The sequence below is a fragment of the Dermacentor variabilis genome, chromosome 8, assembly GCF_050947875.1.
Source record: "Dermacentor variabilis isolate Ectoservices chromosome 8, ASM5094787v1, whole genome shotgun sequence".
Classification (NCBI taxonomy): Eukaryota; Metazoa; Arthropoda; class Arachnida; order Ixodida; family Ixodidae; genus Dermacentor; species Dermacentor variabilis.
In genome coordinates this window covers 76,630,965-76,644,353 of record NC_134575.1, presented here as the reverse complement: position 1 = coordinate 76,644,353, position 13,389 = coordinate 76,630,965, and the positions used below count along the sequence as shown (strand labels likewise).

Genomic DNA, 13,389 nt, shown 5'->3' with positions numbered 1-13,389 from the left:
AACTACAGCTAAGAGTTCAAGCACATCAACAAGGGCACGACAATCGCATACATCGAGGAAATTGTGGAAACCAGCAATGCCTTTGTCCTCTCGGATTAAGCCGCATCTACCCCGATGAGCATTATCCCCGAACCAGACTTCGACGTGAATCCAAGTCTTCCTATGAGTAAGCAGCAACAGATCAGAAGTCTTCGCAGACGATACAAAGACTGCTTTTCGACGTCATCGAGGATTCGACAAACACCAGTTGCAAAGCATCGCGTAATAACCGAAGAGAGCGCTCGACCACTCCGCCAGAGCCCTTAGCGAGTTTCGACGCGAGAACGTGAAGCTATTACGCAACAAGTCGACGAAATGCTGCGCGACGACATCATCCAGCCGTCGAAAAGCCCGTGGGCCTGTCCTGTAGTCCAGGTAAAGAAAAAGGACGGAAGCCTACGCTTCTGCGTCGATTATCGTCGACTGAACAAGATCACGAAGAAGGATGTGTACCCCCTTCCACGGATAGGTGGCGCATTGGATCGGCTCTGCAACGCTAAATACTTCTCGTCGATGGACCTCAAGTCTGGCTACTGGCAAATAGAAGTCGACGAGAGAGATCGCGAAAAGACTGCCTTCATCACGCCAGACGGCCTCTACGAGTTCAAGGTCATGCCATTCGGACTGTGCTCGGCGCCTGCAACGTTTCAGCGCGTCATGGACACGGTGTTAGCCGGACTGAAGTGGCAGACGTGCCTTGTTTACCTGGATGACGTCGTTGTCTTCGCCGGAAATTTCGACGATCACCTTAGGCGACTTGCGACAGTGTTAGAAGCCATCAAGTCATCAGGGCTCACTCTGAAGCCGGAAAAGTGCCGTTTCGCTTACGATGAGCTTTTGTTCCTAGGCCACGTGATCAGCAAATCAGGAGTACGCCCCGACCCACAGGAGACAGCTGCCATCGCAAAGTTCCCGCAGCCAACCGACAAGAAGGCAGTGCGCAGATTCCTTGGCATGTGTGCCTACTATAGGCGCTTTGTCAAGGACTTTTCACGCATCGCGGAGCCGCTAACACATCTAACCAAATGTGATGTCGCGTTCAAGTGGGAAGCGCCTCAGGCCAAGGCATTTCAAGAACTCAAACGACGCATGCAGTCGCCGCCAGTACTTGCACACTTCGACGAGGACGCCGATACCAAAATCCTCCCTGACGCCAGTAGCCTAGGCCTCGGTGCCGTCCTAGTCCAGAGGAAAGAAGGACTTGAAAGGGTGATATTGTATGCTAGCCGGTCGCTGTCAAAAGCGGAAAGCAACTATTCTACGACTGAAAAGGAATGCCTCGCCATCATTTGGGCTACAGCTAAATTCTGCCCGTACCTCTATGGCAGGCCATTCAATGTCGTCAGTGACCATCACGCACTGTGTTGGCTAGCTAACTTAAAGGACCCTTCAGGACGGCTAGCGCGGTGGAGCCTCAGACAACAAGAATATGACGTCACGGTAATATACAAGTCCGGAAGAAAACACTCCGACACCGACTGCTTATCGCGCGCCCCCATCGATCCCCCGCCGCAAGACGACGAGGACGACGACGCCTTCCTTGGGATAATAAGCGCGGAAGACTTCACTAAACAGCAACGAGCCAACCCCGAGCTAAAAGGCCTCATCGAGTATTTGGAAGGGAACACTGACGTTGTCCCTAGGGCATTTAAGCGCGGGTTGTCTTCGTTCACGCTACAAAACAACCTGCTCGTGAAGAAGAACTTCTCACCAGTCCGCGCCAGCTACCTTCTTGTTGTACCGTCAGCGCTGCGTCCAGAAATACTGCACGCCCTACACGACGATCCAACCGCTGGGCACCTCGGACTCTCCCAGACGCTGTCGAGAATACAGGAAAGGTATTACTGGCCGCGTCTGACCGCCGACGTCGCCCGTTACGTCAAGGCATGCCGAGACTGTCAACGACGCAAGACACCACCGACAAGGCCAGCAGGATTACTACAGCTGATCGAACCTCCTCGCCGACCATTCCAGCAGATTGGGATGGATTTGTTAGGGCCGTTTCCGATATCAACATCCGGGAATAAGTGGATCGTCGTGGCGACGGACTATCTCACCCGTTTTGATGAAACTAAAGCTCTACCAAAAGGCAGCGCAGCCGAAGTGGCAAAATTTTTCGTGGAGAACATCCTGCTGCGACATGGTGCCCCAGAAGTCCTCATCACCGACAGAGGAACGGCTTTTACAGCAGAGCTCACCCAAGCCATTCTGCAGTACAGCCAGACAAGCCACAGGAGGACAACTGCCTACCATCCGCAGACGAATGGTCTCACGGAGCGCCTGAACAAGACCCTCGCCGACATGCTAGCAATGTACGTCGACATCGAACACAAGACGTGGGACGCGGTCCTGCCGTACGTAACCTTTGCGTACAACACGGCGGTGCAAGAAACAACACAGATCACGCCGTTTAAGCTGGTTTACGGCAGGAACCCGACGACGACGCTTGACGCCATGCTGCCGCACGTAACTGACGAAGAGAATTTTGACGTCGCTAGCTATCTCCAGCGCGCCGAAGAAGCCCGACAGCTCGCCCGCCTGCGAATCAAGAGCCAGCAGAGCACCGACAGCCGACACTACAACCTCCGACGACGCTTCGTCGAGTACCAACCTGGCGACCGTGTTTTGGTCTGGACCCCGATACGCCGACGAAGACTCAGTGAGAAACTACTCCGACGCTATTTCGGACCCTACAAGGTCATCCGACGTATTGGCGCTCTGGACTATGAGGTCGTGCAAGACGGCATTTCGCATTCACAGGGGCGCCGCGCACGATCTGAAGTGGTCCACGTGGTGCGCCTTAAACCCTTTTACGGACGCTGACAAACTTCGCCATTTTTGTTCTTTTCTTTGCTACCAGTGCTTTTGTTTATTACCTTCGTTTGTTTGCAGCATCGGGTCGATGCTCTTTAAGATGGGGGTATTGACACGTGTACTTACCGTTATCGGGCGACCACGTTTCGCCGCTTAACAAATATAATCGCACAGCGAGGAACGCGCCTGCATGTATCCGACGTTTCTCGAAAGTTATCGATGCTTCTACCCGGCTCTCTGTTGTCGTCGAACCTTGTGTTATCTGATTCCATCGCGTAACGCGAATGGTGTAGAACATTGTGGAAGGCACGCGGGTCCGAACGATTAGTCTGGAGCATTCGACGACTGCTCTATAAAAGCCGACGCACTTGACCCGCTGATCAGATTTCCGACGATCGCCGACCGTGTTCGCCGCTATCGTTGTGCTATAAGTGTAGCCTGTTTAGTGGGCACAGGTTCGCCCAATAAAAGGAAGTCTTGTATTCCACCGTACTGCTTCTTTCTTCACCGTCACTACCACGTGACAATATGGTGGAAGTGTATGCGGCCAGCAGAGGCTTGGCGTGCTCGCCACCAAAATCGGAGCTGTTAATCATTGAGCCAAAACATCAAAGGGGACACGCTGGAAGCAGCAGCCCCATCACTGTTTTCGTAAACGGAAATGAGGTTCCGCAAGTGGAGGAAATAAGAATTCTGGGCATGTATATCCAGAGAAATGGATGCAACCTCACGACGATCAAAAAGCTAGAAGGATACGCTCCGCAGGTCACGGGGATATTTAGGAGAATTTCACTCAAAGGCAGGGGCCTCAAAGAGAAAAGCCTCCTCAGACTCATGCAAGCCTTCATAACCAGCCGTATAGCGTATGCCACACCGTATCTTGTGTTTAAACGAGAAGAAAAGGATAAAATAGATACGATCATTAGGAAAAGCGTTAAGAGAGCCCACGGGCTCCCAGACTCGACCTCGTCAGACCTCCTCCTAAAAATGGGGGTTCACAACGCGCTAGTTGAACTCACTGAGGCAGTACGAGTGTATCAGTTGGAAAGATTAGGCGAATCTAAAATAGGGAGAAAAATCATGGAATGGGTAGGAATTCAATGCGACAGGGGTGCCCCGACTGACAAGAAAGACATTCCGTTGGACGTGCGCGAACGCTTGCGAATCGCCCCCCTACCTAAAGATATGCATCCTATCTACAACAAAGAGAGGAGAGCTCACAGGGCTAAGGCTCTAGTAAATAAACTTAAAAACATGCCGGCTCGTAACGTAGCGTACGTGGATGTCGCCTGCAGCAGAGACGGGGCTGCGGTATCGACGGTGGTTGATGGCGACGGGTGCGTTCAGATAGCGTACTCCACGTGCACGAGGGACGCCTCTACAGCCGAGGGGGTTGCAGTAGCGCTCGCTTGTGCGGGTACAAAAGCGGGAGTAATATTATGCGATAACAAGTTAGCTGTCCGAAATATTAACAAAGGGAGAATCTCGGAAGAAGCCTTCCACATTCTACTAAAAAAGCCTTCCCAGGAGGGACATACCTTTTATTTGGGTACCTGCCCATGAAGAAGTCCCAGGCAACGAAGCCGCTCACCAGCTCGCCCGAGCACTCTACCACCGGGCAACTCTAGAGCAGCCAGTTCCAGGGATAAAAGATAGCATGATCACGTGCAGGGAAATTGTCGATCACTACAAAGCCGAAAGAAGAATCTTTCCGCCTCCGCATCGGTCTCTATCTCAGGAGGACGCTCGCATTTGGCGACGCCTCCAGGGAAACAATTATACATCACCACTTTGGATCTACTTAACACATACGAGGGACTATAACGACGCCCTCTGCAAAATTTGTAAGCAAAAAGATACGCTAGACCATATAATATGGAAGTGTGCTGGCCACCCAGGGGCCAAAGAAAACATTGACATTAGAGAAGCCTGGGAGGCCTTGCTCCGGAGCGAGGCTGAAGACGACCAGCGTCGAGCAATCCGCCTGGCCATTGAGGCCGTGAAGACTCGCCGTCCTCAACGCGCGGGGACTGCTTCGTCCTCCCCCCTACCTGCGTGTAGGTTAAAAGGCGGGCACCCCAGCTCGGTGGAACAATAAAGTTTTCAATCAATCAATCAAAGTTTCTCGTTGGGTAGGCATAGAAATGCTTACGCATATAGAACACATACATTGATCTACGTGTCATTCCAGGGAACAGACACAGTGGGGAACGGGATTTCAGGCAACATCATGATGATATAATTATCTCACAGCAAAGCTGGGGCGCGCCATTGGCTTCGCCGGCAGTGACGTCGTTTCTATCTCACCGCAGAGCGCGCTCGCAGCGATCTCTCTCCGACTGCGCAATAGTTTGAAAAATGTGTCCCTGTCTTTAAATAAATTAAATGCGCAGCCGCCGTGTCTAACTTGGTAATTGCAGCGCATAACCGCGTCATAAACACTATTGGAATTGGTCCATGACAGCTTCCGCTGTAAAAAAAACAAATAAATAAACACGGAGTTTGTATCTCGCTGGATAGCTTCTATATATATTGAAGTCTCTTCCGATTATCGACATCTCCTTAATTGTTACCCTGATGCCGGCGACATGCGCGCGAAGCGACTGTGTATATGTGCAGTTGAACAAATTTGCATGGTGTCATATTTCATGGGTTCGATTTGCCCCTGCAATGGAGATATTTTAAATCAGTTTATTTTTTTTCTCATTGAAGAACGGCAAATACTCAGTGACACAAAACCAGGTAACGATTTTGGCATAAAAAAGGTTCAATGAGAACTGCCGCGTACACAGTGGCACACAGACAGTCAACGAAGCTGGTCCAACGATCGTTTTGAAGCCACTTCCTTAACTATAGCATCCGATGCGTTACCCATAACGCCATGGACTACCAAGTGAGCCAAGTTGACGTGAAAGTAGCTACCTGCCGATAAACAAACAAGCAGGGACACTGACAAACATGCAGCGAACTTCGAGAAAATCTCGAAGAATGCGAGTTTTATTATAACTGAAGTAGTCTGCTCTCGGTTGTCCAGCTAATCCCGCATTTTCTTCCCACAGCACTTGCGCTCGATGCACCTGTCCGCCCGGCAAGAGGAAGTGCAATCTTTTCGGCAACAGGTGCGATTGTATCGATGGGAAATACTACATGCCTGGTTCCGACGAATGTGTCCAAAATAAAGAGGACTGTAGAATCGGCAGCCCGGTGAGGTAAGTCTCCCATATAAGTCTGTTACGAGCGTGGCAGTGACGTTGAATTTTAAAAAAATTGAAGTTTTGAAGATGAAAAATGACGATGCCACGTCTGAATGCAAGAAGAGAGAGAGAGCGTAAACTTTTATTTCAAATCAACAAGATTTGAGTCCGGCGTCTTTTTAGTGGGTCTGGGCACCCGCCGCGGACGCGGTTCCGAGACCTTGTCTCGAAGCGGCTTCCTCGGCTCGCTGGAAGGGCCAGAGTTGTGCTGTCAGGTCAGAGCTGAGCAGTGCGGTCATCCAGCGTGACTGGAGGCTGGCGGTGGAAGAGAAGGAGGGGTCAGCACTGCCCGACTTGTTTGTTAGGTTCTGACACTCCCATAACACGTGATTTAGTGTGGCAACCTCGCCACACGATGTGCATCTGTTTGTAGTGTACATGTCTGGATACATGGCGTGCATGAGTCTAGGGTTTCTGTAAGAGTCTGTTTTTAATTGTCTGAAGTGTACTGCTTGCGTCCTGTCTAACCTAGCATGAGGGAATGGGTATATGCGTCTTTGTAATTGGTAGTGTGCCGTGATCTCGTGAAAACTGGTCATACGATCCTCCCATGCCCAGATGTTTGCAGTACCCCACGGGGGCTCTTCCTCCGATGCTGCTCGGTGAGTCAGGCCTCGAGCAACGCTGTGAGCCGCTTCGTTGGGGGTGCTCATTCCAGTGTGTGCCGGGATCTATAACAAATGCCTCCGGTTATCAACGTCGGCCTCTCCCTTGTGTATGGGATGTCGCTGGAGTAACTGATACGCCTCTTGCGAGATGCGCCCATTTGCGAAATTGCGAATTGCCGTTTGCGAGTCCCAGATCACGTATGTAGCTTTGGTTTGTGTGAGGGCCAGTGCTATGGCCGCTTCCTCTGCCGCTTCGGCATGTGCCGTGTTCACGGTGACGCTCGTGAGGTGGTTGCCTCGGTGGCTAGTAACTGCCGCCACGAAACTCTTCCTGTCTCGATAGCGGGCTGCGTCGGTGAAGACCGCCTCCTTGTCGTTAGAGTAACTATTGTTCATTTGTTGTGCCCTGGCTTTACGCCTCCCCGTGTGGTGTTGGGGGTACATGTTGCGAGGCAATGGGGGTACGTATAGTTGCTCACGCCGTGTTGCGAGTGGTATGTGATGCCGAGATTTTCAAGTACGTGTCTTCCCGGGCGGGTGTTGGATAGGCGTTCAAGTTGGGACACTTGTTGCGCCTCCACGAGTTTTTCGAGCGTATTGTGTAGGCCTAGTTCTAAGAGCTTGGTGGTGCTAACTCCAGGTGCTAGTCCCAAAGCACATTTGTACGCCTTGCGTATGAGCGCGTTGAACTTGTTTTTTTCCGCAACCGTCCAGTTGTGAAACGCTGCCGTGTACCTTATCGGAGAAATGACGAAGGCTTGTATGAGTCGGATGACGCCGCCTTCGCGCATGCCCGCGTGTTTGTTGGTGATGCGTCGAATGAGCTGCATCGTGCTGGTGGCCTTTGCCGTTATCTTGCGAAGTGCTTCGCCATTGCCACGCTTATGCTCTATCATCATTCCTAGTACCCGGATTTTCTCTACTATCGGGATGGGTAGGCCATTTGATACCGTTAATTGGATCTTTTGCTTTTCCAGGGGGGTGTAGCATTTAGGTGGGCGCCCCTTTCTGACTGGTCTATATAGTAGCAGTTCGGATTTTTCGGCCGAGCAGGCGAGTCCCGTGCCCACAAGGTAGTTTTCTACGCATTGGATGGCCTGTTGTAAACGTTGCTCGATCGCTCCGTCGCTGCCCGTTGTCGTCCAGATCGTAATATCATCCGCGTATAGCGTGTGATGCAGTCCTTCGATTTGAAACAATCGGTCGGGCAACCCCAGCAGGACGAGGTTGAAGAGCATTGGCGAGATCACCGAGCCCTGCGGGGCTCCCGAGCTGCCGATGTTGATTTGCTCTGACTGTAGTTGCCCCACTCGCATGCGAGCGGTTCTTCCCGTCAGGAAGTCTCGGACGTAGTTGTACGTGCGCAGGCCGAGATTTAGCTTGTCTATTTGTCGCAATATGGCATCGTGGCGAACGTTATAGAAGGCCCTCTTCAGGTCCAGCCCGAGGATGGCTCTCGTCGAACGCCCCGGATTGTCTATGATTCGGTGTTTTAGTTGCAGAAGGGCGTGTTGCGTGGAGAGATGTCTTCTGAACCCAATCATGGTGTGTGGAAATAAGTCGTTGTCCTCGAGGTAATCCGTGAGTCTATTGAGAAACGCGTGCTCCATTAACTTGCCCACGCAGGACGTGAGGGAGATGGGGCGCAGGTTCTCCAGCTGTAATTTCTTGCCGGGTTTCGGTATCAGTGTGATATTTGCTTCTTTCCATTGCCAGGGTAGCTTGCCGTGCGCCCAACACTCGTTAATGTATTTTGTTAGTTTCTCGATCGACCCGTAATCGAGATTGCGTAGTGCCCTATTGGGTATTCGATCGGGGGCAGGGGCCGACTTGGTGTTCAGCTTTACAAGGGCCGCCTGGATTTCGGCAACGGAGAATTCCTCGTCTAGGGTGGCGTTGCTTTCTCCTGAGTAGTCTGGATATATTTGCGGTGCGGTTTGGGATATGTAAAGGCGTTCCGCGTCCCGTAGGAATTGTTCTTCCGTTCCCCCGTAAGCGTGTATGATTTTGTATATGCCTTGCATGTGTGTGGTCTTGGTGTTGGCGGGATCGATCAGGTACCGCAGTATCTGCCACGTGCAACGCGTGGTTAGTTGACCATCCATCTCTGCGCATTTCTCTTCCCATTGTTGATGTTGCAGGTTAAGCGCGTGCTTTTCTATGTCTTTGTTGAGCTGTGATATCCGTTTACGCAGTCTCCTGTTGTGTCTCTGTTGTTTCCATCGGTGCTGCAGGTGAGTTTTGGCTTCCCACATGTGCAGCAACCGGGAGTCTATTGTCTCGAGCCCAGCTGTCGACGGGATCGTTTGCGTCATGCGCTCGATATCCCACCGCAGTTGGTCGGTCCATTGTTCTACATCTTCGATGTCTTCCATCTGTTGCTCATCCCGATGTTTGCGTAGCCGATTCCAGTTGGTGATCTTCATTTGACGACCTGCATTGTGTTCCTGCGGACCGCCTTCTGCTTCTATGGAAATAATGTAGTGATCTCTCCCCAAGTCTTGCATGGTGTTTGTCCAAGTGACTTTGCGTGTGTTGCACGTGAAAGGGTCCGGCGTCGTGTCAGTGCTTACGCTGTTGCCCTGCCTTGTTGGTGCCGCGGGGTCGGTGACCACCTCGAGTCCGGCGTATTGCGCCGTTGCCCATAGATGAGTGCCTTTAGGGTGATCGTGCTTGTAACCCCACGCCGTGTGCGCCGCGTTAAAGTCCCCCCCAATGAACAGCTGTTGCCCCTTGGTGATGTCGATTGCCCGTTTGAAGAGGACATGGAAGCGGTGCTGGCGGCGTCTGGGACTGCTGTAGACGTTGAGTACGAAAATGCTGTTGCGAGTTTTGCGTGGTGGAATTAATTCTACGAGAACGTTTTCGATGTCTCTGATTTTGGTGTCGTGCTCGATAGCTGTGTGCGCTCGCTTGACCAGTGTGGTGACGTTCGGTTTCTCCGCCTTGCCTGTTATAGACTGGTGCCCCGCGAGTTTGGCGGGACCATTCATTTCCTGGAGTATGATGACGTCTGGGCGTTCGGGGATCGTTTTCAGGTATTGTTGTAAGTGCGCTCGTTTGTTTTGGTAACTTCTGCAGTTCCACTGCCATATCGTGTGTTTTTGTTTCGATGAGTGTCGGGCCATGTTTATATCTTGTTACATGTGTTTCGCCGCTTCCCTATGCGACGGTACGATCGTGCTGTTTGCAGCTTCTAATCTCGACTGTCTGAGGTGAACACTCTCGAGGCTTCGCTGGATGGTACGCGTGATGGACGCGATGATCGTTTCCTCGAGATTGCTTAAGCGAGCCTCGAGTGCATCTATTCGCGCGTCGCGTATTGCTGCGCGCGTGCGCTTGGGTCGTGTTGCCTCTGTAACGGTGGGAGTGGGTCTTCGTTTGGTATCGGGGGACTCGACCTCGTCGTCCTCTATGGATTCCTCTTCTGTTCCCTGCGTGGCCTGAGTGGTCTGTGAGGGAGTGGGTCTGGGTTTAGTGTCGGGGTATACGACTTCCTCGTCCTCTATGGGTTGTTCTTGAGTTTCATGCATGGCCTCTGTATCGGTACCGCTCTTCACGGCATGCTGGAGTTTATTTATGAGGTCGTCTTTTGCGCGAATCTGTTTCTGCGTGTGTTCTATTTGCTTCTGCAGCGCTTGTATCGCCTGTGTTAATTTAGTTACCTCCGTCTCTGTTTTAGCGGGTACTTTGTCGCCAGCCTTCGCGGTTGGTGCTCGTTTTCCCGTGACCGCATCTGCCCAGCTCACCTTCTCGGTGGTTTCAGTGTCTCTCGTTGAGGTCCTTCCGGGGGTGCGGCTGCGAGACCGGCGTTGCTGCTGCTGCCGTGGGTTTGGGGTGCGGCTCCGGGACCGGGACCGGCCTCGGCTGCGGGTCCTGGATCTCGAGCGCGGCTTGCCGGCGGGGCTGGTGGCTTTGGCGGCCGCCTCCGCTTCCTCGACGGCCCTGTGTCGTTCCCATTGCCTCTTTGTCACGACGTAGGGGGTCTTATACCTTTCGCGGCGCTTGCGATCCGCCGTCATGTGTGTTCCCCCGCACAGCTTGCAACGTGGGGAGCACTGGTGATCGGGGCCTGGGATTCCCCTGATGATTCCCTTCTCCGTGTAGTCGGGGGCCGTCTCATAGGCACTGACCTCGTGGCGGCGATCACCGATGGTGATGGCTTCTAATTGTCTGTACTTAGCGGCGTGAGTAGCGTGAGGTGTACTCACGACAATGATGTTTTGGCGGTTGTTGGTGCACACCGTGTCCTCCCCTGCTTCTTGCCCCGGTACGTTGGCCGCCCGGTAAATGGCCGATGCGAGGAGCACGGTTCCGGTGGCGGCAACGTCGAGGCCTCCTCTTGGTCGTATCACGACCTTGAAATCACTTCGTGGGAGCAGTGGCATTTTACTGTTCCTGATGACTTGCTGCTTGACGTTACGCTGTCTTTGACTCGAACGCTGTCGGTCGCCGTTCGCTCCCTCGCCGGTGCGGGAGTGGGTTCCGTTCTGGGTGTTGCTTTGCGCGGCCTCGCGGTTGAATTGGGTCTTGTATTGAATGGTGCACCAACCGTTGCCTTGGAGAAACTCTTCAGGGGAGATGTCCTCCCCGTTCACTTGAACTTCCATCACTGCTCCGGCGAAGCGAGCTCCGGCGAGGGTTAGCGTGGAGCTGGTCAAAAGCCTCTGTGATTGGGAAGGAAGTCGTTTCCCACCTTGAATATGGTGCCCGTAGAATCTTGGCGACTTCCTGAATACGCTGGTGTTACATTCATGAGGTGAATGAGCGATAATCAAAGCGAAATTCTTGGAAAACGTAGCCGACGTGAAATGCGTTCGCTCCCTTCGGCGACTGCTTCTTCTTCCAAATGGAAGAAGAAACTATTCTAATTTTCTGTTCTTTTTTCTCCTCATGCGCTCGTTCCGCTCGCGCCTTCTCGGACTTCGTTGTCATCGGTGCGTCACCACATCGGCACTGCGACAGGGCGCCACGCTGCATAGACGGAGTCTGAGCTCTGGTGAAGGCGATGGGGGTCGCACAAAGTCCTTTGGTGGTCGCGGCTGAGCATGACGCTGCGGTCGAATGTTGCACGGCCTCGCGGCAAAAGTACGCGAAAGAAGCAAACGCGCATGTTGCAAGGTGAGGCGCGGTTGTGTCGTCAATGCTTGCGTGTCCGTGGCGCGGACGCCTGAAACCTGAGATGCGTTGAAAATGTGGTCGAGGGACGTGAGATATACGCCCGGTGAGGTGCCGTCGGCGCCTTATTTTCGCGTGTGGTAATGGGTAAGCCTCGCGCGCGCCGTTTCGGCGTCATTGCGACCGGAAAGCGCGAAGGGGCCGAGCCGAAGCCCAGGCGAGGCCGTGCGGCGCTCGCAAGCTAACAGGAGCCTGGAAATGGACACCGTGGACGATGCTGCTCGTCCGGACGAGCCCTCAAGCAGGTGAACGTGGTTTGTTCGGGGAAAAGGCCGTTTCACGCCCGAGCAAAGCGACGCATCCGCCGTGCGCGAGCCGGCGGGGAGCGGTACGAGGCCCAACCCCCGGCTGGGGAAAAAGCTGGCTGCAAGATCGGTCGAGAAGCAGCACGCGGAGGTTCCGGAAGGTGCTGAGAAAATTATTATTCGCCAGAAAGCAGGTATCAATCGCATCCCGGAGGAAGTTGGAAGATTGGGCATGCACGTCTACCTGGCCCAGGCAGCCGGGGTCGACCCGGAGGCTGCAGACGAAGACGTACCATCACCAAACCTGACGCAGTAGTCGATCATGATAGCTACGCTAGATGCGGCACGCGCAAGCAAGTACGCTGCGATCACGGCCCTTCGCATCGGTGGATCGATGGTCGAGACAAAGGCGTATATTGCTATGCCGGAAAGCGGAGGACATGGATTGATCCACGACGTCTCGCTGGATGCAACTCACGAGGAAATTCACGATGCACTTAGAAGAAATAAGAAAAACCGATCGATCATTGGAGTCAGAAGACTTGGGGCGAAATCCAAATCTGTATTGATCCTGTTTGAAGACTGGAAAGTGCCGATGCAAGTTTACCTCCGATGCTTCCCCACAGGCTGCTACCTACAAGAAAAATATATAAGATACAACAAAAAATATGAAGCATGCGTCACCTGCGGAAAACTTGGACATCGGGCGGATGTTTGCCCGAACCCCAACGACGTCAGATGTCGGGGGTGCGGAGCCGAAAACCCCGAACCAAATCACAGCTGCGAGCCACGATGCTTGCTATGCAAGAAAGCCCACCTCCTAGGCGACAAGTGCCGAGAGATATATTGCATGCCGTACATCATCAATACAAAATTATGGAAGAAGAAGAAAGTACAAGAGAAGCTCCAGGTGCAAGCCCCAACTCAAGGCAAGCCCCAGGCCACCACCTCGGCACCTAGAGAGCAGCACCGAGGCAGAGCAAGGGATGCTACCAGAGACCAGGCGGGGCAGCAGTCGAGAGCGAGATCTATCTCGAGACCGGGAAGGAGGTCCAATTCGTGGTCCGGAGGAGGCCGCCAGCAGACTTCAGCCAAGTGGCCTGCTGACCAGGGCCGGGGCGCCGGCTTGCCGCCGAGGGGCTCCAACGACCCGTGGGTAAAAAAGAAGAAAAAGGAAAATACCCACTTGGTAAGCTTTGGTAGCAAGGGCTCCCATGCTGAAAAAGATGAAATTTCTGGATGTAAAATCTC

The 13,389-nt window shown here is 53.1% G+C and overlaps 1 protein-coding gene across 6 annotated transcripts in view; it reads left to right on the top strand.

Moving 5' to 3' along the window:
- The window catches only part of LOC142590340 (uncharacterized), a 139,960-nt gene that overhangs the window by 75,645 nt on the left and 50,926 nt on the right, over nt 1-13,389 (top strand). For all 6 annotated transcript variants that reach the window (XM_075702396.1, XM_075702393.1, XM_075702395.1 and 3 more), the window contains one exon: nt 5,913-6,062. In XM_075702396.1, coding sequence (XP_075558511.1) covers nt 5,913-6,062 — 150 coding nt within the window. The remainder of the gene's footprint in view (nt 1-5,912; nt 6,063-13,389) is intronic.